The sequence below is a fragment of the Muscardinus avellanarius genome (genome assembly GCF_963383645.1).
Source record: "Muscardinus avellanarius genome assembly, chromosome: 10".
Lineage (NCBI taxonomy): Eukaryota > Metazoa > Chordata > Mammalia > Rodentia > Gliridae > Muscardinus > Muscardinus avellanarius.
Genome location: NC_137796.1, coordinates 2,947,129 through 2,967,790, shown reverse-complemented (window position 1 = coordinate 2,967,790; position 20,662 = coordinate 2,947,129). Strand labels below are relative to the sequence as shown.

The 20,662-nt window shown below is 57.5% G+C and overlaps 1 protein-coding gene across 1 annotated transcript in view; it reads left to right on the top strand.

Moving 5' to 3' along the window:
- The window catches only part of GSE1 (Gse1 coiled-coil protein), a gene marked incomplete at both ends in the record, with an annotated part of 96,323 nt that extends 80,633 nt beyond the window's left edge, over nucleotides 1–15,690 (top strand). The window contains 10 exons of the mRNA XM_080704362.1: nucleotides 100–422; nucleotides 1,233–1,557; nucleotides 3,877–4,487; nucleotides 5,764–5,876; nucleotides 6,065–6,335; nucleotides 7,745–7,861; nucleotides 8,656–9,027; nucleotides 11,119–11,391; nucleotides 14,806–14,909; nucleotides 15,556–15,690. Of these exons, the coding sequence (XP_080560488.1) occupies nucleotides 100–422; nucleotides 1,233–1,557; nucleotides 3,877–4,487; nucleotides 5,764–5,876; nucleotides 6,065–6,335; nucleotides 7,745–7,861; nucleotides 8,656–9,027; nucleotides 11,119–11,391; nucleotides 14,806–14,909; nucleotides 15,556–15,690 (2,644 nt within the window). The remainder of the gene's footprint in view (nucleotides 1–99; nucleotides 423–1,232; nucleotides 1,558–3,876; nucleotides 4,488–5,763; nucleotides 5,877–6,064; nucleotides 6,336–7,744; nucleotides 7,862–8,655; nucleotides 9,028–11,118; nucleotides 11,392–14,805; nucleotides 14,910–15,555) is intronic.
- Nucleotides 15,691–20,662: the final 4,972 nt, after the last annotated feature.

The following is a 20,662-nucleotide window of genomic DNA, read 5'->3' as shown; positions in this document are numbered from 1 at the left end:
TTCGAGTATTAGTGGAAAAGGGGAGACCTGGGGATCCGGGCGGGCTCCCAGGTCCCACTGGCCAGCATTCCCATGCCCTCCGCCACCCCACCCCCCCAGGCTGCAGATGGACGAGGAGCTGCGGCGGGAGAGGGAGAGAGAGCGGGAACGCGAGGCTGACCGCGAGCGGGAGAAGGAACGAGAGCGGGAGCGTGAGAAGGAGCGGGAGCGTGAGAAGGAGCTGGAGCGGGAGCGGGAGCGGGAGAAGGAGCGAGAGCGCGAGCTGGAGCGCCAGCGGGAGCAGCGGGCCCGGGAGAAGGAGCTGCTGGCCGCCAAGGCCCTGGAGCCCGCCTTCCTGCCCGTGGCCGAGCTGCACGGGCTGCGCAGCCATGCCGCCGAGGAGCGGGTCAAGCCGGCCGAGCAGCTGACCCCCACCCGAGCAGGTACCGGCCCGCCGGCCACGGGAAAGACTGAGGGATGCCGCGGGCCGAGCTGAGTGCAGACGCTTGGCCTGCGAGTTAAGGGCTGATCTAGCAGCACTTCCATTCCCGGGGCGTAGGTGCTGCCGCATGGCCGACTTTAAGCCCCAGGTGGTGTCTCTGAACGGAGCAGGCGAGAGCTTGGCTGTCCAGGTGCCACAGGCGTGGTGGGCCGCCCCAGAGCAGGGGCGAAACACAGCCCGGTACTCGGGACGCACGAGTCTGCCGTGGCCCTCTTTTTCTTTCTCACTTGTGGTACTGGGTACAAGCACCTTGCTGGTGCTTGCCAAGTGCTCCATGTCTCTGGCCCAACTTTGCTTTGAATATAATTACCTTCCCTTTTATTTATTTATTTTTTAACAGCATTCTACCTTTGAGCTACACCCCTGGCCCTATTTTTTATTTTTTTTAAATTCGGAAACAGGGTCTCAGTGTGTTGCAAGGGGCCTCACTAAGTAGCTGAGGCTGTCCTTGAACCAAGATCCTCCTGTCTCAGCCTCTGAATTCTGGGATCCCAAGCGTGCGCCACCACGCCCAGCTTGTAATTGTCTTCTTCTTGGACATCCCTGTCGCTTAGCTGTGTTTAGTAACTGGCCCCTGTGAGTCCTGAGAACCTGTCTGCTCTTCAGAGCCTCCGCACCTCAGGGCCGCAGAGCACTCGCTTCCCTTTGGGGACTGGCTGGGCCCTGGCTCTGGTGGGGGAGGAGCCCTCTGCAGCACCGCTGCTCCAGGGGCGGGGTACCGGTCCTGCGGTGACACTGTTTCTCTCCACAGAGAAGCTGAAGGACACAGGACTGCAGGCGCCCAAGCCCGTGCAGCACCCCTTGCATCCAGTGCCCGCTCCACACCATGCCGTGCCCAGCCTCATCTCCGGCCATGGCCTCTTCTCTCTGCCTGGCAGCAGCGCGGCCACGGCCCTGCTGATCCAGCGTACCAACGAGGAGGAGAAGTGGCTGGCGCGCCAGCGGCGGCTACGGCAAGAGAAGGAAGACCGGCAGTCGCAGGTGTCGGAGTTCCGGCAGCAGGTGCTGGAGCAGCACCTGGACATGGGCCGGCCCCCGGTGCCCACGGAGGCGGAGCACAGGCCCGAGAGCACCAGGTGGGTGCCCACTCCCGGCTGGCGCTCGCTGGCCGCGTTTATAGAGCACCTGCTGTCCTTTGATCTCTGTGTGGCTGGCCCCCTCTTGCCTGAGGGAAGGCAGAGACCCCAGCCCAGGTGCAGAGCCGGCCCCTTCCACGCAGCTGGGCGGAGGTGGTGACTTAGCAGAAGGAGCCTTGGCTCCTCATACTCCCTGTCCAGTGTCTTCTGCCTGCCGCCCGCCCGGGGTTTGTTTGGTTTTGGTTTTGCGGAGCTGAGCCTTGGCCCCGGTGCTTCCCTCTGAGCTCCGCCCAGTCGTCGTGTTTTTTGCTTAGGGATCGGGTCTTGCTGAGTTGCCCAAGTTGGCCTTGAATTTGTGACCTCCAGAACGTGTACCCCTGCACCTAACTCGGTCATCTATTTTTTAAAGAAAAAATGAGTTTTACTGCTTTTGTAATTAAAAATATACCCACTTTTATAGCCTTGTTATAAAACAACTTCCTGGGCACTTTCTATATGTCCCTGGGACCCCTGGGTGCTGACACTGGCCTTGTGAGCTGGTCTCTGGCCTCCCTGCCCGGGCACCCTGCCCTGGCGTAGCCCTGCCCGGGCACCCTGCCCTGGCGTAGCCTGCCCTCCTCCTGCTCCCCCTCCCCATCCCGTAGAGCCAGGTCTCAGAGCTGCGCTCTGGCCCAACCCAAGGACACAGCCTCTGTCCTCAGGCTCAGTTTCCCCAGCCACATGCAGAGGCGGGTGGATAGGAAGATTCCTGAGCATCTTCCAGCCTTTTAGCTGTAGTACTGTCCAGGATAAGAGCCCTAGGGTGTCTGGGACAGGCACCTGCCACGTAGTCTTCATGCCCCATCCCTTGTAGAGAGGAGGGCAGCAAGGGGGGTTAGCTGAGCTGACCAGGTATGGCTGAGAGTGAGCCAGCCCTGACCCCCTGGCCATCTGGCACAGCGGGAGTGAGGTCCACTGGTGTAGACCACCTTTCCCCACCCTGAGGCCTCAGGAGGGCTCAGCCTTGTCTGCCCAGGAGCTGCCCTCGGTCCCTTGGGCATGAAGCGCACTGCTTGATAAAGTCTGGGTGTTCTGACTCCATGCCTCCCAGGACCCATAGGTGGCAGGCTGGTTCACACGGGTGCTACTGCTGTTTCCAGGGGCCGCAGACATGGCCTCAGCCCCGCCTGCAGGCTTGCCGGGCTGACGGACTGCGTGCTCTCAGCTGGAAAGCTGTTCTGTGCTCGGCTCTGGTGCGTGAAGTGTCTGTCCCAGCGGCTTCTCCCTTTGTCGCTCACCTACGGACATAGTTTCTCAATGTTCCTGTTGTGCTCTGCTGCTCCTGGGGCCGGGCTCCCGGCTCTGAGTCTGCGGTGACAAGGAACAGCGAGGGGCCGTGTGGCAGCCCCGGCTGGGGGCTGAGGGCGCCTGGCCTCCGTCCTTCCCTCCCTGTGGCATGGGTTTAACATCCTGCGTGTCTCCCTTAAAAAACAACACCCAAAACAGCCCTTTGCAAGCTGACTCTGGTGTTGAGTGCACTGAAGAAACATTTACCGTAGCTGGATGACAACTGAGAATCGGACCCAGGAGAGTTCTACCTCTGAGCCACACTCCCAGCCCTATTTTCTTTTTTAGTTTGAAACAGGGCCTTGCTAGGTTGTCGAGGCTGTGCTCACGCCCGCCAGCCTCCTGTCTCAGCCTCTCAAGTACTGGGATGGCAAGCATGCACCACCGCGCACATTACAAAGCCGCTTGTCTAAAGGAGGGTGCCCTGCCCTGCCGAGTGTTCTGCTGAGGTCCTTAAAAGCCCGTCGGGTGCAGTCGTCCACCACACTCCCGAGGCGGAGCAGTAGGGCACCGACCCCATCTCCCGGGAGCATCTTCCTGCTGTGTGTTCCGCTCTGAGCTGGCAGATGCTCCAGGCTTCTCTCGGTCTCGCTGCCTGCCCCGAGGACAGCAGGGAGAGGGAGCATGGCCCGCCTCCGCCTCCTGCCCGGTGCTTGGCCTATCTGGAGAGCCAGCTGTCGGCAGGGCCACATCTCCCACGAGGAAGGGGTTCCCTGCGGGCAAGATTGAGGGCCTGCACTCCTGAGAACTGGCATCCAGAGGCAGGAAACAGCCTGGCCTGGGCCCGTCAGCTGCAGCCCGGGGACCCCTCTCCCCTTTGAGTGGCTCTGTACACGCTTGCCCCGTTGTCAAAGGGCAGGAGAGGGACTTGACCCTGGCCGTGGATGTGGCTCGAGCCTCCTCCTTCCCCGGCCCCAGCTCTCAGGGGGCGCCCGCTTGGTTCCTGAGGGTCCACTCCCCTGTGACTGATGGGTCCATCTGCTCTCTCCACAGGTCAGGACCAAACCGTCAGGAACAGGGCAGCCGCGACCCCCCGCAGCACTTTGGCGGGCCCCCGCCTCTCATCTCGCCCAAGCCGCAGCACCACACTGTGCCCACGGCCCTCTGGAACCCAGTGTCCCTGATGGACAGTGCCCTGGAGACACGGCGGCCCGAGAGCCACACCCTGCATGGCCACCCGGCTGCCTTTGAGCCCAGCCGCCAGGCCGCCGCGGTGCCGCTGGTGAAGGTGGAGCGCGTGTACTGCCCGGAGAAGGCCGAGGAGCCCCGGAAGCGTGAGGCCGCCCCCCTGGACAAGTACCAGCCCCCGCCGAGGGAGGCAGGAAGCCTGGAGCCGCAGGCCTTCCCGCATGGCCCTGGGCCCTTCCTCACGGAGCTCGAGAAGTCTACACGGACCGTCCTGGGGCAGCAGCGGGCCTCCCTCCCTCAAGCGGCCCCCTTTGGGGAACTCAGTGGGCCTGTGAAACCTGGCTCCCCTTGCCGGCCTCCAGCACCCCGCGGCCCCGACCCTGCCTACGTCTACGACGAGTTCCTGCAGCAGCGCCGGAAGCTGGTCAGCAAGCTGGACCTGGAGGAGCGCAGGCGGCGCGAGGCCCAGGAGAAAGGTCCGGCTTCCGGGACCCGACTTGCTTGGGCACGGGGGTTAGCAGGACGAGGAAGCCTAGTGCCAGCCCCTGCATCCTTCCTCTTCCCACACCTGTCTCCGCAGCAGAGGCTGTACTAGGCTGCAGGTAGCCTTGAAGGGGTGGCGGCCCAACGCCTCTGCTGGGGAGCAACGGGCCTCCTGGCTGACCCGATATCATGCATTGTCCTCAAGGGCACATCAGAGTCTGGCTGCGATTAATAAGTGATAAGCAGAGGCCCATGAGGTGTTTTTAAGTATTGATAGCGCAGCATCACCAGGAGCAGGCCGGTGACGGGGCTGGCATTAGTTGCAGGCAGGTGTCCAGGGATTGAGGGGAATGGCTGGCACTGCCCAGGCCCGGCTGGATGCCGGCACATCCTCACTGCTCCCACCGGTGGAGGAAGCTCAGCCAGCGGCTGGCTGGGGTTCCCAAGAGCCCAGGGCCATCAGGGAGCCCACCAGGGTGCGGAAGGACGGGGAGCTCAGCTCCTTCACAGGCACCGAGGCCTGCCCTGTTGGGGTTCTGGGCCAGTTTTGTTTTTCCTCTATTGCATTAAGCCTATATATATATATATATATATATATATATATTTTTTTTTTTTTTTTTTTGGTACTGGGGATGGAACCCAAGGGCGTTCTACCACCAAATTATATCCCCAGCCCGATTTTTTTATCCTTTATTTTGAAACAGGGTCTCACTGAATTGCAGAGGGCCTCACTAAGTAGCTGAGGCTGGCTGCCAACTGTGATCCTCTTGTCTCAGCCTCCTGAGTGCTGGGATTACAAGCGTGGGCCACCATGCCCGGCTTCAGCCTCTCTTAACCGGAGCCAGGGTGCTGCTATCCCCCAGGGTGCTGCTTAGGCTTGATTTAAGGCACAGCAGGGTTTTTCTCGGCTACTCATCTTCTAAAGGAGGAGGCCACCTCGTGTCCTGAAGGGGAGCCGGCTACTGCTCTCTGGCTGGGGAAGGGCCCAGATGGACACAGCAGGAGGGGGAGCACGGATGCTGACGGTGTGGAGTTGCCGTGGATGCCGGCCCCCGTGGCAAATAGTGCCCTGCGGCTGTGGGGCCCGGGCATCCAGCTACCCGCCACCCCAGGCTTAACACAGGTGTCCCATCTTGGTTGGAAGGGACCAGGAGTGGGTGCTCAGAGGGACCAGGAGTCTGGCCTGTCCTCGTATGCGCCCCCAGTGGATGTCTGCTGCAGAAGCGAGGCTCTGCGCCTAGATGAATGCCACCGTTCTTTTGCCACCAGGATACTACTACGACCTGGATGACTCCTACGACGAGAGCGATGAAGAGGAGGTCAGGGCCCACCTCCGCTGCGTGGCCGAGCAGCCGCCCCTCAAACTGGACACGTCCTCGGAGGTACGGGCCCTCTGGCTGGGCCGGCAGTCTCATGCCAGGCTGCCTCGCGGCACTTGAATCCCCACTCCATCTCCCTGGCACCGAGTCGGCCACGGCACAGGCTCGGAGGACCCCGGGAGGGCCCCGGGACAGCAAAAGCGAACCACGACCAGGGGTTTCACACTTGTTTGTTTTCTTTCTTAATCTAGAAGCTAGAGTTTTTGCAACTTTTTGGCTTGACCACCCAACAGCAGAAGGAGGAGCTGGTGGCCCAGAAGCGGAGGAAGCGGCGGCGGATGCTGAGAGAGAGGAGCCCCTCCCCCCCGGCCGTTCAGAGTAAACGGCAGACGCCTTCGCCACGGCTGGCCCTGTCCACCCGCTACAGCCCCGACGAGATGAACAACAGCCCCAACTTCGAGGAGAAAAGGAAGTTCCTGACCATCTTCAACCTCACCCACATCAGTGCCGAGAAGAGGAAAGGTACTGCCTCGCACGGCCCGTGGGGGGGAAGGTGGGGCTCCAGGGGTAGCGTGTGCTGCCGGAGCAGCCCCTCTGCCCTGGCGGGCCCACCCAGGGCACTCAGCTGGCGGGGTCCACTCTGACGTGCTCCCCGCTCGAAGCCTGTTTCGTCTCGTGTCCTGTGGACAGGAAGACTCTGGAACTGCACACACGTGCAGCCTGTCTGAAGTTGCCCACCGCCTGCTCGCTCGGCCACCTCTGCCTGAGGAGCCCGGGTCCTCGAGCGGAGTAGTTGGGCCACCCCGCTGGGAGCGGGGGAGGGCGCCCTCCGCCGCCACGCACTCTCTGTCTGAGGGCTGCAGACTTTTCCGTCTGGGCGGGCTGCTGAAGTCTGTGTTTGATGCCAAGAGGCTCGGGGAGGGAGGTATAGGGATGGGCTGTGACCTCCAGGTACAGCCCGCACACACCGGACAGGCGGATCCAGGCGGATCGCTGGGGAAGGTGCTTCCAGATCAGTCTAGTTTTGCAAGGCCATGTTGGGGAAGGCTCTGGGCTTGAATTCAGAGCACAGCAGAAAACGGCATGGCCACAGCGCCGCCTTGGGGTTCCTGCTTCCTTGGTCGGCCTGACCCGCCAGCCTGTGCCGAGACGTTGACGTACTGGCCACGCTCCTTCCGCGTCTCCCAGGAGTCCCCTCTGCCACACCTGGCCTTCGTACTGGAAGGGAGAGGAGGGAAAGCAAGCGCCCCTGGGTCCGCTGGTTGCTTCCGCTGGTTCTTTATTCCCGGCGTGGCTGTTCTTTGTAGCCGGCAGGCTGGAGTTCTTCCTTTTCTTTTGAGGGTTAAGTGACAGGTTGGTCGCCAGCACAGATCCTCGGAATGTGTCTAGTGTTGATCACAGAAAACATCTTTTCACCTGGCTGACTTCCTAGAGGAAGCCGTCAGCGCCGTGGCCTCTTAAGTTTCAGAGTTGGCAGGAAGCGCCACTGTAACGGGAATCCGCAGTGTGGAACTGGCTGGGTCTGCGTTCCTTTTCAGGCGATGGCTGTGATCCTGGGATTCCCCGCGCCCCGGAGTAGCCGGGGTGGGGGCGCTGTGCTCCAGAGGCCTCCAGGGCATCTCCTAGTGTGCGGGCCACCTCCTTTGGCTTTAAAATAAGAAAAGCTCCTCAGAAGTCACACGAAGACCTTGGGCACCAGTGGCTCCAGGAGCCCTAAGCACCGCACGCGCTGCCTTTGGAATCCGCCCCGCGCCCGCGCGGTTTCCCACGAAGGCTTCTCCGGTCAACATGCCCCCGTCGAGTGGTGCTCGCTCTCGGTGCTTGGCTTTAAAGGGCGCGCACCTGCCAGTCACAGCTGGGCTAGACCCCACCTTCCTCCCTTCTCCAAGAGGCCACTCTGCCTCCTTAACCTCGGGCTGCTTTCCTCACAGACAAAGAGAGACTTGTTGAAATGCTCCGTACCATGAAGCAGAGGGCGCTCTCGGCCGCCGCAGCACACTCCTTGACAAACTCTCCGAGGGACAGTCCCGCCGCCGTCTCCCCGAGCGGTAAGGGAAGGAGAGCCCCACCCGCCGCCACCTGGGGCCGCAAGCTGCCAGGGTCGGAGGCGATGCTCACGGTCGTCTTCGGTGTGAACCTGGCCTGGAGACGGCGCCTCTGCATCGCGTCTAGCGTGCGGTTCACACACAGCGGTGCAGGTCCTCAGGACACAAGTTAGAAGGCCGAGCCCAGGGGAGGGTGCCAGCTCCCCAGCGCGGTCCATCATCCCTCAGCTGAGGCACACAGCCATGTTTGGAGGCCAGTGGACGGGGCCTGAGCCCCCAGTGCCACACAGGGCAGGAGGACGCACTTCAGGCCCTGAGCCAGCAGCCTGCACCGCCCTGCCTCCGCTTCCCTGGGCTCTTGTCTCGCTCACCCCACCTCCCTGGCCTCGCCAGCACCTGCATCCACACCTTCTCTCCTCTCGCGGCTGCTTTTGCCTCCGCCCTGCTGAAGGAGCCAGGAACCCGCACGGTCCGGCCGTCCTAAGCTCCGCACCGCATGCCCTTCCAGTTGGACTAAATAGCATTCTTCCTTCTCGGTGACCAGGGCAATGTGCTTCCTTCCGATCTGCTTCTTCCCAGCTGCCCTCTGGGGCGCCGTTCCAGGATGGACTCGCTCCTAGACACGCCATTTCGGACCTTAGCCGGCCGCGGCGGGGTTAACTCAGTGTCCCGAGTCTCGTTCTTTGCCCTCTAGGTCTTTGTTGAGTGTAAGCTTCTAGAGACCGGGGTTCGCGTGCCGGACGCCGAGCTTGTTACCGTGCAGCCCTTAACCTGCCCTCGCTTTCTGTCTCCCAAAGAACCAGCCACGCAGCCGGCAGCACTGGAGACGGAGAAGCCAGTCGGGGTCGCTGCCTCCCTGTCTGATGTCCCCACGGCCATGGAGACGACGAGACTGGAACAGCTCCGGCCCCAGGAGCTGTCGCGGGTCCAGGAGCCGGCTCCGACCAGCGGTGAGAAGGCCAGGCTGAGCGAGGCCTCCGGGGGCAAGAAGACTCTGAGCATGCTCCATTACACCCGGGGCGCCGCCCCCAAGGACATTCCTGTGCCATTGTCTCACAGCGTCCACGGGAAAAGCAAGCCATGGGAGCCCTTCGTGGCAGAAGAGTTTGCACATCAGTTCCACGAGTCAGTGCTGCAGTCCACCCAGAAAGCCCTGCAGAAGCATAAAGGTAAGGCGGCTGGTGGTCCCGCACGCCAGCAGCTGCTCAGCGCGGCCACGGGCCCCACTCGGCCACGCACGACGGCCGCACCTCTCAGACCCCGGGGGTCACGTGGTGTCCAGCGCTGGTCTGGGCAGGGCCCGAGATGCCGTTTCTGACAGGCTGCAGGGAGAAGCCAGTGCAGCTGGTCTAGACCGTGTTTCCGGGACTGCTCGCCAGTAATGCCCTCTGAGCTCAGTAAGGCCGGGGGAGGTACCCCAGTGGCAGAAGCCGTCCTCCATGCATTCTGTAGTCAGTGACCTCACAAGTGGCCCGTGAACTCACCAGGAGGCTCTCCCGTCCTCTTCCACGGGGGCCTGCGAGTTTGTAGTAACAGCACTTGCCCCCGAGCCACACTCCCACACACTTACACATTGATGGGAGTCACTGAAGGTCAGAGCATGAGGATCAGCACATCCTGCTCCCAGGGAATGGAAACTTGAAACTGATGTTTGTTTTTAAAAAATCGTCAGTAGCTGAGCGTGGTGGCGCACATTTGTAATGCCAGCGTTCGGGAGCTGACACGGGAGGATCGCAGATTTGTGGCCAGCCTCAGCTACTTAGTGGGGCCCATTGCAACTCAGTGAGACCCTTTTTCAAGATAAAGATTAAAAAATCGGGCTCTGGGGGTGTAGCTTGGAGGTAGAATGCCCCTTATCTCCAGTACCACAGAAAAAAAATTAGAAAAAAAAATCCTCAATAATTACGGAGCTGCTGAGAATGGAACGAATGTTTGTGAGCTCAAAGGCGGTAGAAGCCAAAACCTTGTCTGTGTTCATACTCCAAGCCGTTAGAGCTGAACAGATGAGAGGCGCTTTTATACGTGCAGCGCTGACACTGCCGGGTCTGAGTTACGGCTGTCAGCAGAGATGAGGCCGCCCCGAGAGGAGAGGGACGACCTGGCAGGTGCCGGGCTTTGCAGTGATGAAAGGACTCCAGGGCTGGGGGCGCAGCTCGGCGGTGGAGAGCCGTGCCAGCCCGCGCCGGGGCTTGGGCTCCCTCCCCGCAGTGCCCAGAGGGAGCGAGAGGCCACGGAACTCGGGAGCATGCTACTGCATTTTGGTCATGAATTTATTGGGAAGAATCATTTTCCAAGAAAAAGGCTTGGTAAGAGAAGCAGAGATGTCTCGGCTCTGCACAGTGGAGTCTGTTCATAGCGCATGGAGGACACGTCACAGGGCTCTTTGATGTTTTTAGAGACTACGGATTGCCCTCTGGCTCCTTCCAGGAACAGGCTTTTCTGTGGCCCGAGGACACTCCTTTTTTTTTTTTTTTTTTTTTTTTAAACCCAGGGGCATTCTACCTCTAAGCTACACCCCTCACCCTATTTTTTTTTTTTTTTTTTTTTGAACAGGGTCTCATTAAGTTGCAGAAAGCCTCACGAAGTAGCTGAGGTTGACCCCAAATCTTCAATCCCGCCTCCCAAGTACGGGGGTTACAAGTGTATGTCACCACGCCCAGCTTTTACTTTTTTATTTGGAAACAGAGTCTCACTAAATTGCTGGGAGACCTCAGTATGTTGCTGAGGCCGGCCTCAAACCTTTGATCTTCCCGTCTCAGCCTCCCCAAGTCCTGGGAGTGCAGGCGTGCACCACCGCACCTGGCTCCAAAGCAGTCCGTGAACTAAGCCAGCACAGGGAGGCAGCTTGGGCCCACGTAGACCGCTCAGCCAGCTACCTCCTTCCTGGTGGAGGGCAGGACACCAGCTGTGGTTGGGACAGGAACACTTGTGCCTTTCATGCAGGAGGGGGCAGCACTGACCGAGGGCCAGCCCTGGCCATGCTCCAACCCACCAAGAAATACAAACTCAGGTGAACTTGCCCAAGATGATAATCATGTCTTGGGGCTCACCGAGACTCGGGTCTCGGACCCACTCTCTTCGTGGGTGTCTTGACCTCGCTTAGGCTACGATCTCGAGACCGCAGCTTTGGGACAGATGCCTCCTCTCTACACTCCACGGCCTGGTCTACCTGGAGAGCCGCCGTCACCATGACCGCAGCGCAGGCAGGACAGAACCTCCTTTCCAGACCCCCACACTGTGATGTGTTTCCCTCTGCCCAGGGAGCGTCGCCGTGCTGTCTGCGGAGCAGAACCACAAGATTGACGCCTCCGTCCACTACAACATTCCTGAGCTGCAGGCCTCCAGCCGCGTCCCCCTGCCCCAGCATAACGGGCAGCAGGAGCCCGCCGCTGGGCGGAAGGGCCCCCCCACACAGGAGATGGACCGGGAGTCAGAAGAGGAGGAGGATGACGAGGAGGAGGACGAGGAAGCCCCCAGGCGCAAGTGGCAGGGGATCGAGGCGGTTTTTGAAGCTTACCAGGAGCACATAGAAGGTACAGGGTGCGGGGACTGGTGAAGGACACTGGGGAGGGCTGTGTCTCCGACCCAGCAGGACTGCCAGGCTGGAGAGCTGCTGAGGCAGTGCTGGGCTCTGACCTCCTGGGGTTCACCAGGAGCAGGCACCAGAAGGCAAGTCCCCTGGGCTTCTGCAGGGGGCTGGACCTTGGTGGTGATTCCACAGGTTCAAACCCAAGGCCATTCTTCCTGAGGGTGGCTTGGCTTGGGGTGGGGGTAACTGCTAGGGATGGAACTCTAGCGTGTGCTAAGCACAGACACTGCCTCTGAGCTGCACCCCCAACCCTGGAGACGTTTAGTGTCCATCTGTGTGGGGTGCCTGTCACTCAGCACAGCCCTGGCCCATAGAAAGGTATTATCTCAGCCAGGTGTGGTGGTGCATGCTTGTAATCCCAGTACTTGGGAGGCTGGGATGGAAGGATCGCAAGTTCGAGGCCAACCTCAGCCACTTCACGAGTCACAAGTTCAAGTTCAGCCTGCGCAACTTCGCCAGGCTGTCTCAAAATAAAATGGAGCCGGGCGTGGCGGCGCTCGCTTGGGATCCCTGCGCTTGGGAGGCGGAGACAGGAGGATCGCGCAGGTTCGAAGCCAGCCGCACTGGCTTAAGAGACCCTGTTTCCAAATAAAAAGTATAAAATAGGTCTGGGAGTGTAGCCCGGAGGTAGAAGGGCTTTCAGGAACCCCAGTACCACCAAAAATAAAATAAAAATAAAATAATAATAAATAAATAAGTAAAATGAAAAGGGCCGGGAGTGTAGCTCATTGGTAGAACACTCGCTTAGCCTGCAGGAGGCCCTGGGTTTAATCCCCAACACTGCCCAAAAAACGACAAACAAAACCCCCTTGATTATGAATGTCAGTCATTTCAGGTACTTTAAAAGGAAACTGACAGTGAATGGCCGCTCCCTCCGGGTGCCAAGCCCTCCACTTGGCCTCCCGCCCTCCCTCCAATGACACCCTCATTTTGAATCCATCGCCCACCGCGCCCTTCCACGTCATTTGTTAAGTGCGTACGCACGTGCTCAGAAGCAGTCTACCCTGTAACCTTAAAATTTTAGCTGGGCGTGGTGGCGCACGTTTGTAATCCCAGCATCTGGGAGGCTGAGGTGGGAGGATCCTGGTTAGCGGTCAGTCTCAGCTACCACTTGGGTCCTTTGCAACTCAGTGAGACCCTGTTTCAAAATAAAGACTAAAATTTTAACACATGAACTGTACAGGTCTTTTCTGGGTGGGGGGTTAGGTGCCTTGGCCTTGTGTGGAATTCTTCCCACAACCCCACAGCTGTAAGGATACTTGTCTGTATTTCCTTCTTTGGGTCCTGGGAATTGAACCCAGGATCATTCTCGCTTCCAAGCTGCACTCCAGCCCCTTTCATTTTTTATTTGGAAACAGGGTCTTGCTCAGTTGCTGAGGCCAGCCTTTCAGCTGCGATCATCCTGTCTCAGTCTTGCAAGCACCAGGGTTTCAGGCCACTGCACTGGCAGCATTTTTTCTTAGCTTTAAATACTGTTTTTCATTTGGCCGCGTTTGTGTGTGTGTGTTGCTGCCGGGGTGCAGGCCCCGCTCCCCTGCCCCCCAGGGTGTGCCCACTGTGTGCTTTCGGTCTCCCCGGCTGGGCACCTCTGCTGTCCAGAGCGGCTCCCTCACTCTTTCCTGAGCTATCACTCTGCTGGTCTCGGCCCTTGACCTCCCCCCGAGAACTTTAGCATCGTGCATTACATTACCCCCGCCTATTAGGGCTTTCAGTTGCATTCAGTTGGTGGGTTTCGGGGTAATTGGCATCCTTGTCTGTGAATGATGAACCTGTGGTCTGTTTTCTTTTTATAGCCTTGGTATCAGTTTTAGTTTTGGATTGTTTTTGTTACCCGATTATGTCCTAGAGGACTCCCAGGCTGGTCAGTCCTTTTGCCCAAAAAAAAGAAAAGTGGCTTTTCCTCCTGGATTTTGGTTTCTGATTTCTTGCCGCACTGTGTGCAGCAGGAGCCCTGGCTGGGGCTGCGTCATGTCGTGAGGTTGAAGCAGCGCTCCATTAAACAAAGCAGAAGAATCCCACTTGCCCAGTCCATGATGACGCAGTCTGTCAAAAGTTAACTAAAAGCCGGGTGTGGTGGCACATACCTGTAACCCCAGTGCTTGGGAGGCTGAGACAGGAGGATCACAGGTTCAGTGCCAGCCTCAGCAACTTAGCAAGACCTTGTTTCAAAATAAGATAGGGCTGGGGGTACAGCACAGACGTAAAATGCGCCTGGGTTCAACCTTGAGTGCCACCAAAAAAGCAAAGTATTCTCCATTCTTATTTATGTGGCTGCTTGGTGTTTGTCCCGATATTTCTCTGCCTTTCCATTTGATTGTTAGTGCTTTTAGGGTTTCAGTTTCAATGGAGATAGACTAGTTTAATTCTTTATTTAGCCATCAAGATCATTCTAGCCTCTATAAAAGTCAGTCAGGCAACCTGTCTTTTCATTCTCTGAAACACTTTATATAGAGAAGGGTCTATAAGATTTTGTTTGTTTGTTTTCACTACTGGATATAGAACCCAGGGGCATTCTTCCTCTAAGCTATACCCCCAACCCTATTTTTTATTCTTTATTTTGAAACAGGCTTTCAGTGAGTTGCAAAGGACCTAAGTAGCTGAGGCTGTCCTCAAACCACGATCCTCCTGTTCTGGCCTTCCAAATGCCGGGATTACAAATGTGCACCACCACACCATCTAGGAGTTTATTTTAAAACCGGGTCTCCTTAAGTTGCTGAGCCGGGCTTCAAACATGCAATCCCCGTCTCAGTCTCCCAAGTACTAAGATTATAGGCACGGGCCACCATGCCTGGCAGCTTTAGCTCAAGCAGACGTTTTATTTTATAGCTTAAACTGAAATTCAGCCTAGTTTTTTCTTTTTCTTTTCTTTTTTTTTTTTTTTTTTTTTTTTTTTTGTGGTACTGGGGGTAGAACCCAGAGACTTTCTACCTCCAGGCTATACTCCCAGACCTATTTTATACTTTATTTGGAAACAGGGTCTCACTAAGTTGCTGAGAGCCTCACTAAGTAAGTAGCTGAGGCTGTCTCCGCCTCCCAAGCGTGGGGATGACAGGCATGCCCGCCTCGCCCGGCTCCCCAGCTTTTGAAAGATGCATTTTGAAGCCATAAGTTTACTCCTATCTTCCAGATCTGTATCTTGCACTCTGCCTGAGGTCAAGACCCCTTAGCACTATCCCACCGCACTGGTTTGAACATGGGTATCTGTTCCTGTCGCGGGGCGGGGAGCAGTGTCCATCCACAAGAGAAGCCTCAGAAGCCTCTGCGGCCTGCCGTAGTGGGGAGGCTGTCTGGCACGGCTGGGCCAGGAAGCCACCAGTCCCCACACAGAGACCATAAAGCGCCACCTCTTGTCTTTCAGAGCAAAACCTGGAGCGGCAGGTGCTGCAGACGCAGTGCCGGCGGCTGGAGGCCCAGCACTACAGCCTCAGTCTGACGGCAGAGCAGCTCTCACGCAGCATGGCGGTGAGTCGGGAGGGCTGCGTAGGACGTCAGGAGTCAGTCAAGACAGCTTAGACAGGTCTCAGGGTGAATCGCTCCCGAGAGCCTGAAACCTTTAGTCTTCGGGGGAGACCGTGGAGTCAGACTATCGAAGATTGAGCCGAGGAGGGCAGTTAACCTCTAGCCTGGGGAGTATTGTTGCTGGCAGGGTAGAGATGCTATCTCATACCCCTTCCTTCTGGGGACTGCTCCTTGCCCGCATCCGTCTCCCCCCCTTTGCTAAGGCTGGCAGAAGTGGATGTTATTGGCTCTGGAGGTGAGGAGACCCCCTCCTGCTCCCCTGCAGCCGTGCACCTTCCAGTGGCACGTTCACCCCGCGCCAGGCTTCCTCCTGGCTGTGGCGACGTGAGCGGGGCTGGGCTCCTGTAAACCTGCTGATTCTAAGGACTGAGGCTTTGAGCTGAACAAGCACACACTGGTTTTGAGAGCAGGTATTGCCAGAATCCAAGATTCAGGAAGAACGAGTTCCGGCTGTCCCCAGAGGCCACTGCCTTGAAAGCACCCCCGCCCAAGTGCTAGTCCGAGTACAGGGTCTAGCTCTCCACAGCGTCTGCGCGTCGGCTTACGGGCGGAAAGAGCTTGTGATTTGACACAACTGTCCTCTCCCCAGGAGCTGCGGAGCCAGAAGCAGAAGATTGTCTCGGAAAGGGAGCGGCTCCAGGCAGAACTGGACCACTTACGGAAGTGCCTTGTCTTGCCTGCCACGCACTGGCCTCGGGGCTACTTTAAGGGATTCCCGAGGTGACGGTTTCCCTTACGCTAGGCCGAACCTATAGTATAGAAATATTATCTATTTTATTACCTTGAATATTTAATATTTTTCACTGGGAGGTTTGAAGCTTAAAAAAACGAGAATGTGCCATGCATGAAGCAAAGGGTCCCAGGCTCCAGAAACAGAGCAAACGAACGGACTCACCTTGACTTCAGTGCAACTGAGTCACCTTTGTCTCTCAGCGAGAAACCTGTGTAGGACGCCCGTAGTTTTCTTCCTAAAGGCGGTTTTATTCCTTCTAACCCCCCACGCCATTCTTTCTGAATCTGACGAAGGCTCCGTTACCAACACTAAGCGTCACTGGTTCCCCCGGTGCGTGCGACTGGATCAGACCCGGCCGGTTCTGTTTCTTATGTGGCTGTGTCACGGTGGGGCAAGAACCAAGTTCCTCCCCGGGAGTGAGATTTGCTTCTCCCGAAAAGAAGGGTGGGTGCATTGTGAGGAGAGGGCTGGCTTCAGTTACTTTTCTGCAGAATTCTTTTCAAAGCGACAGGTCCTAGGAGCACAGAGCAGTCCGAGGTTCTCCCTGGACAAGCTCTAACCTAAAGATGAGTCCACAGACTGAAGGTACCTTTTTATTACTCGTGGGGGAGAGTGTACAGAGCTCTGTGTATCCATGTATCACACCCACCAGGTTGTCACTGCAGTGGGTGGGTTTTCATACAAACGTACATTTTGAGACAAAAGTCAAAGGTGCTTCAGCCTTGTACTGTGTATATATTAAAAAAAAGTTTTGTATGTTTTTATTACTTTAATTATTGTTATAAAAAGCCTGCCATTTTTAATATGTGGTTTTGGGGGATTTCTGTTTGTTTTTCCTGTTTGGGGGTTTTGTTTGTTTTTTTGTTTGTTTTTCTGGGCAAAAAAACAACTTGCTTTTAGTGTTTGTACTGCTGCTGGTCAGGACATTAAAATATTGAAGTGTTTTTAAAAATTAAAGAAGAAGAAAAGTAAAAGTGCTTACCACTGGCGCCTATGCGATCACTTCATTTTTGAGTTGCACCAGAAACCGGTGTAGAAAGCCACGCCTTGCTTACCCCCAGCCCCGGCTGCAGTCTAGATAAGGCCACGAAGAGTAAGACCCTGCTGTGCAATGAGGAGGGCGTCTGGAGGGAGAAGGCAGCCTGTGTGGACGGCTGCGCACACTCAGGGCGGGGGAGCCTTTAGACAGCTTTCTGCGGTAGCGTTCTGAGGCCCGAGAGCAGGTGCAGGGTAGGGACGTGGGGTTGAACTGCGGCGCTCTCTGAAAGCCTGACGTGGGGCCAACACCTTCTGGGCTGAACTCTTCCTTTGGAACGTACTGTGACAGGCATGGAGCGGCTAGAGCCTGGGCAGGTCGCACTGCTGTGAAGCAGGGGGTCGCCTCCTGGCCCCATCCCTACTCCTCCACACACCTTTGATCCAGGTCCAGAAGGCAGCTCATGGGAAAGGGTGCTGGCCGGAGGCCCCGGCTGTGCTCACTGTCCTGGGGTGGGGCGGGAGGGGCCGAGCCTGACCTTCACCAGCCCCGTGGCCTGCTGCACCCAGTGGCCATGCTGGGCCAGCCCGTGCTGTGCAGAGCAGCTTGCTGGCAGCTGGCAGCGAGTCACTCTGCCCCCCACACAGTTTGCTTTGTGCGTCTGCCAAGAATCTTCCAGTTATTAGCAAACTCAGACAAAAAGTGCCTCCAGTCCTGCTGGCAGTCAGCGAGCAGCCTTCTCACCCAGCAGCTAGCGGAGGCCCCGAGAGAGGGGCCTGCCTGTCCCGCAGGTGTGTGGAGGGCGCTCTGTCGCCAGCAGTCAGGTCAGGATGTCGGCCGATTCCTCCCTCTAAAGCCTCGCCGTTTCTGGTGTGAAGGCTCGGGAGTCACACCGCGGCGCCTCAGGCCCACACTGTGCGGGTGTTTTTTGCCAATCAGCCTTGGCTAAAGTAAAAGTAGAAAGGAGGTCTAATAACAGTGTTACAGGAAGGCAGGGCCTGTCCCTGTGCCCAAGGGCAGCACTCCCCTGGCTGGCTTGCACCATGGCTGTTGACTGCATGTGGAACGAGGGCTAGGTCTGCGGGGTGGGAGCCGAGGCGCTTAGCCAGCAGTAACTGCCTGCTCCCTCCCATGTGGCGTGCGCCCTCGCCCGGCCGCGAGCTCCCCTGCCGTTCTGCCTCGCCAGCTCTCCTTTCCACGGAGACCTCTGGGTTCTGTGCGCGAGACGTAATATGACAATCACGACACACCAGTAAGGCAGCGGGCGTCAATGAAGGAAGGTAAGAGACCGTCTAGAGAGCTGCACCCCAGGCAGGGCCCCACAGTGGCTTCCCACCCAGCAACTGCACAATCTGAAAACCGCAAAGTCACAGTAACTCTGCAGGTGGGCTCGACAGAAACGACGCACGTGCAGTCGCGAAGCCTCGTTCAGCTGCTTTGCGTTGATTTAGGAGAGCCGAGTGCCGTGTCGCGCCTGCTCTGGAACCCGTGATGCCACCCGTGTCAGTATTCAGGGAATACCTTGGTCCCTCCCGACTGTCCCCGCAGCGCCAGGAAGAGGCAGCTGCTGTCTCCTCCGACAGGGAATTCACTAAGTTGTGAGGGGCACATCGGTGCTAGATCACGGTGGAGACACAAGCTGTTCTTTTGTTTCTTGTAATCAGAGCCAAACCAACAAGATAAACTACCATGTCCCCAGCCACTGCCTCCGACAAGTGACCGAGACAAGGACTTTCAACATTTCAGTTCTAATCGTAAAGGAATAAAACACTCGACCGGCACTATCACGTAGCAGCTTGTACCCCTAAGAATATTCAGAATATTAAAAGGAGCCTGCACCTTCAGCAGCAAAGAACCCAAACACGGGAAATGTTTATAGCAGAACGCTTTCCTCAAGTAGCTCACAATACTGCCAAATCTCAAAAGCTAAATTTCAAGCCAGACGCCCCTCCTTCCCTGTGAGCCAGTGTAGCCAATTCCGGAGTCCACCACGAGGTGGAGCCAGTTAGCACAGACCGGTCCCGCTCCTCTCTGAAGCGTAGGCTCACCCCTTGGCAGACTAATCTTTGCAGTAACCCAGCGACGTGACTCCTTGCAGTAGCCCGTCCCCAGCTTTGATCTACTGCTCACCTTAAGCTCCTAGCCCTGCCTCAGCCCGAGGCGGACATGCTCGCTGGCTGCGCCCGCTTGCGCGTGCCCTGCTTCACTAGACACCCGACTTGGCAGGAGGGCGGGCCGCGGCGCCTCGGTCACTGGGGCAGTTAGATGCTGTGAAGTTGGACCTGCTCTAAGTGTACTTGTTTGGATCAACTGTCTTGTAATATTATTTGTTGAATGTAGCAATTAGGTATTTATGAATATATTGCTGTAATTTCTGACATCCAAAAAATAAAATCTTCCTAAATCATATTAAGAGGAAAATCTTTTTTACAATAAGACACCCCTACCCACCCCCTTCAAAAAAGTCCTCAACTACATAGCTTCGCGGGTCAAAAGTGGAGACGAAGCCATACGCCTCAGCCGGTTCAGGTGGTAAAGGCCAGATACTGGGGGAAGATCTGGGACACACGCCCCCCGGCCCCCTACGGTAACAGTGGGCTCATCCCAAGGGTACAATCTGAAGGATTCAGTCGGGTTGAAATGGAAAAGCGCGTCCTAGCACCTGACACTGAACAGCATCCTACAGTAGAGACCCGTCTCTGGTCCCAATCCTCCAGGCCTGGCCCTGCAGCGTTCCAGTGATAACCCAGCAACCGGACCAGAGCCACCATGCTCAGGTAACTGGGCCTCAAAGAGCAGAAGGAGATGGCGGGATACGCGGCTCCCGCGGCCCCTGGGTGCTAAGCCAAAAGCCGGCTGAGGCGGGGACCTGCTTAATGCACAATACCAACAAGCATCTTCCCTCTAATAGAGCGTCTATAAGGGAACTAGCCAGATGTGCTAGGCTTGAGTATCCTCTTAGGAAGAGGACCGCTTCCTGAGCCACTGTGGTCCCCACAGGAGCACTCCGCCTTGACCCAGCAAGAGCAGGATTCGGGTCTGGCTCGCCTCCCTGGCGCTGCCCAAGCCGCACGGGACGCTGGGGTTAGCTTTCCTCCAACTTGGTAAGCTCACGAGACGGCCAGGGTCTGAGGTTTCCCGCTGGGCGCCTCGCACCTGCTGCTTCACTCACAGGCTCATCTTGGCCCCGGGGCTCGCTCCTTCCCCTTGGTAGCTGTGCAGGACAAACCCAACGAAGCCAGGTCCGGACTGATTGTCCAGCTTGGATCGATCGTGTTTTTATTGTGGATGGGCACCTAGATGACTGAACACTGGGCGGCACACGCAGCCCCTCCGTCTGCCACCTCTGTGAGCAACCTCTGTAGGGAACCCAAATTTAGCCCAAGAAACTGGGATCAAGAAAGAAAAGCAGCCCCTAGCCACATCACCGCTCCTACGGCTGCGCCGTCACCGAACAAATGCCCACGGGTGACGGCTTCATGCGGAAAACCCAGGGCTCTGCCAGGGAGAACTTGCCTAAAGCTTTTCTCTTTCTCTCACAAAGAAAAGCTGGCCGGGCGCGGTGGCACACGCTTGTCATGCCAGTACCTGAGAGGCTGAAACAAGGAGGGTCACGGGTTCACGGCTAGCCTCAGCTACTTAGTGAGACCTTGTTTCAGAGAATAAAAAATAGGGCTGGGGATGTAGCTTGGAGGCAGGACGCCCCTGGTTCCATCCTCAGTACCTCAAAAAAAAAAAAAGAAAAAGGAAAGAAAAGCTGTTCTAGAATTACATGGGGAGCTTCACATTCAGGGGAGCCAAGTGCTGAGGACTGATCAAATTCGCTGCATGTCCACCCATGTTCCAGATGTACTCCCGGCGCCATAGCACGGGTGTCTCATAGCCTAGAACTGCTCGCAGAGCCCCGGGAGCAGGAGCACCGCTGTCGTGCGTTCCTCCCGCCCCCGGCGAGCCGTCGGACAGACCTCGCACAGCGCAGGCCCCGCT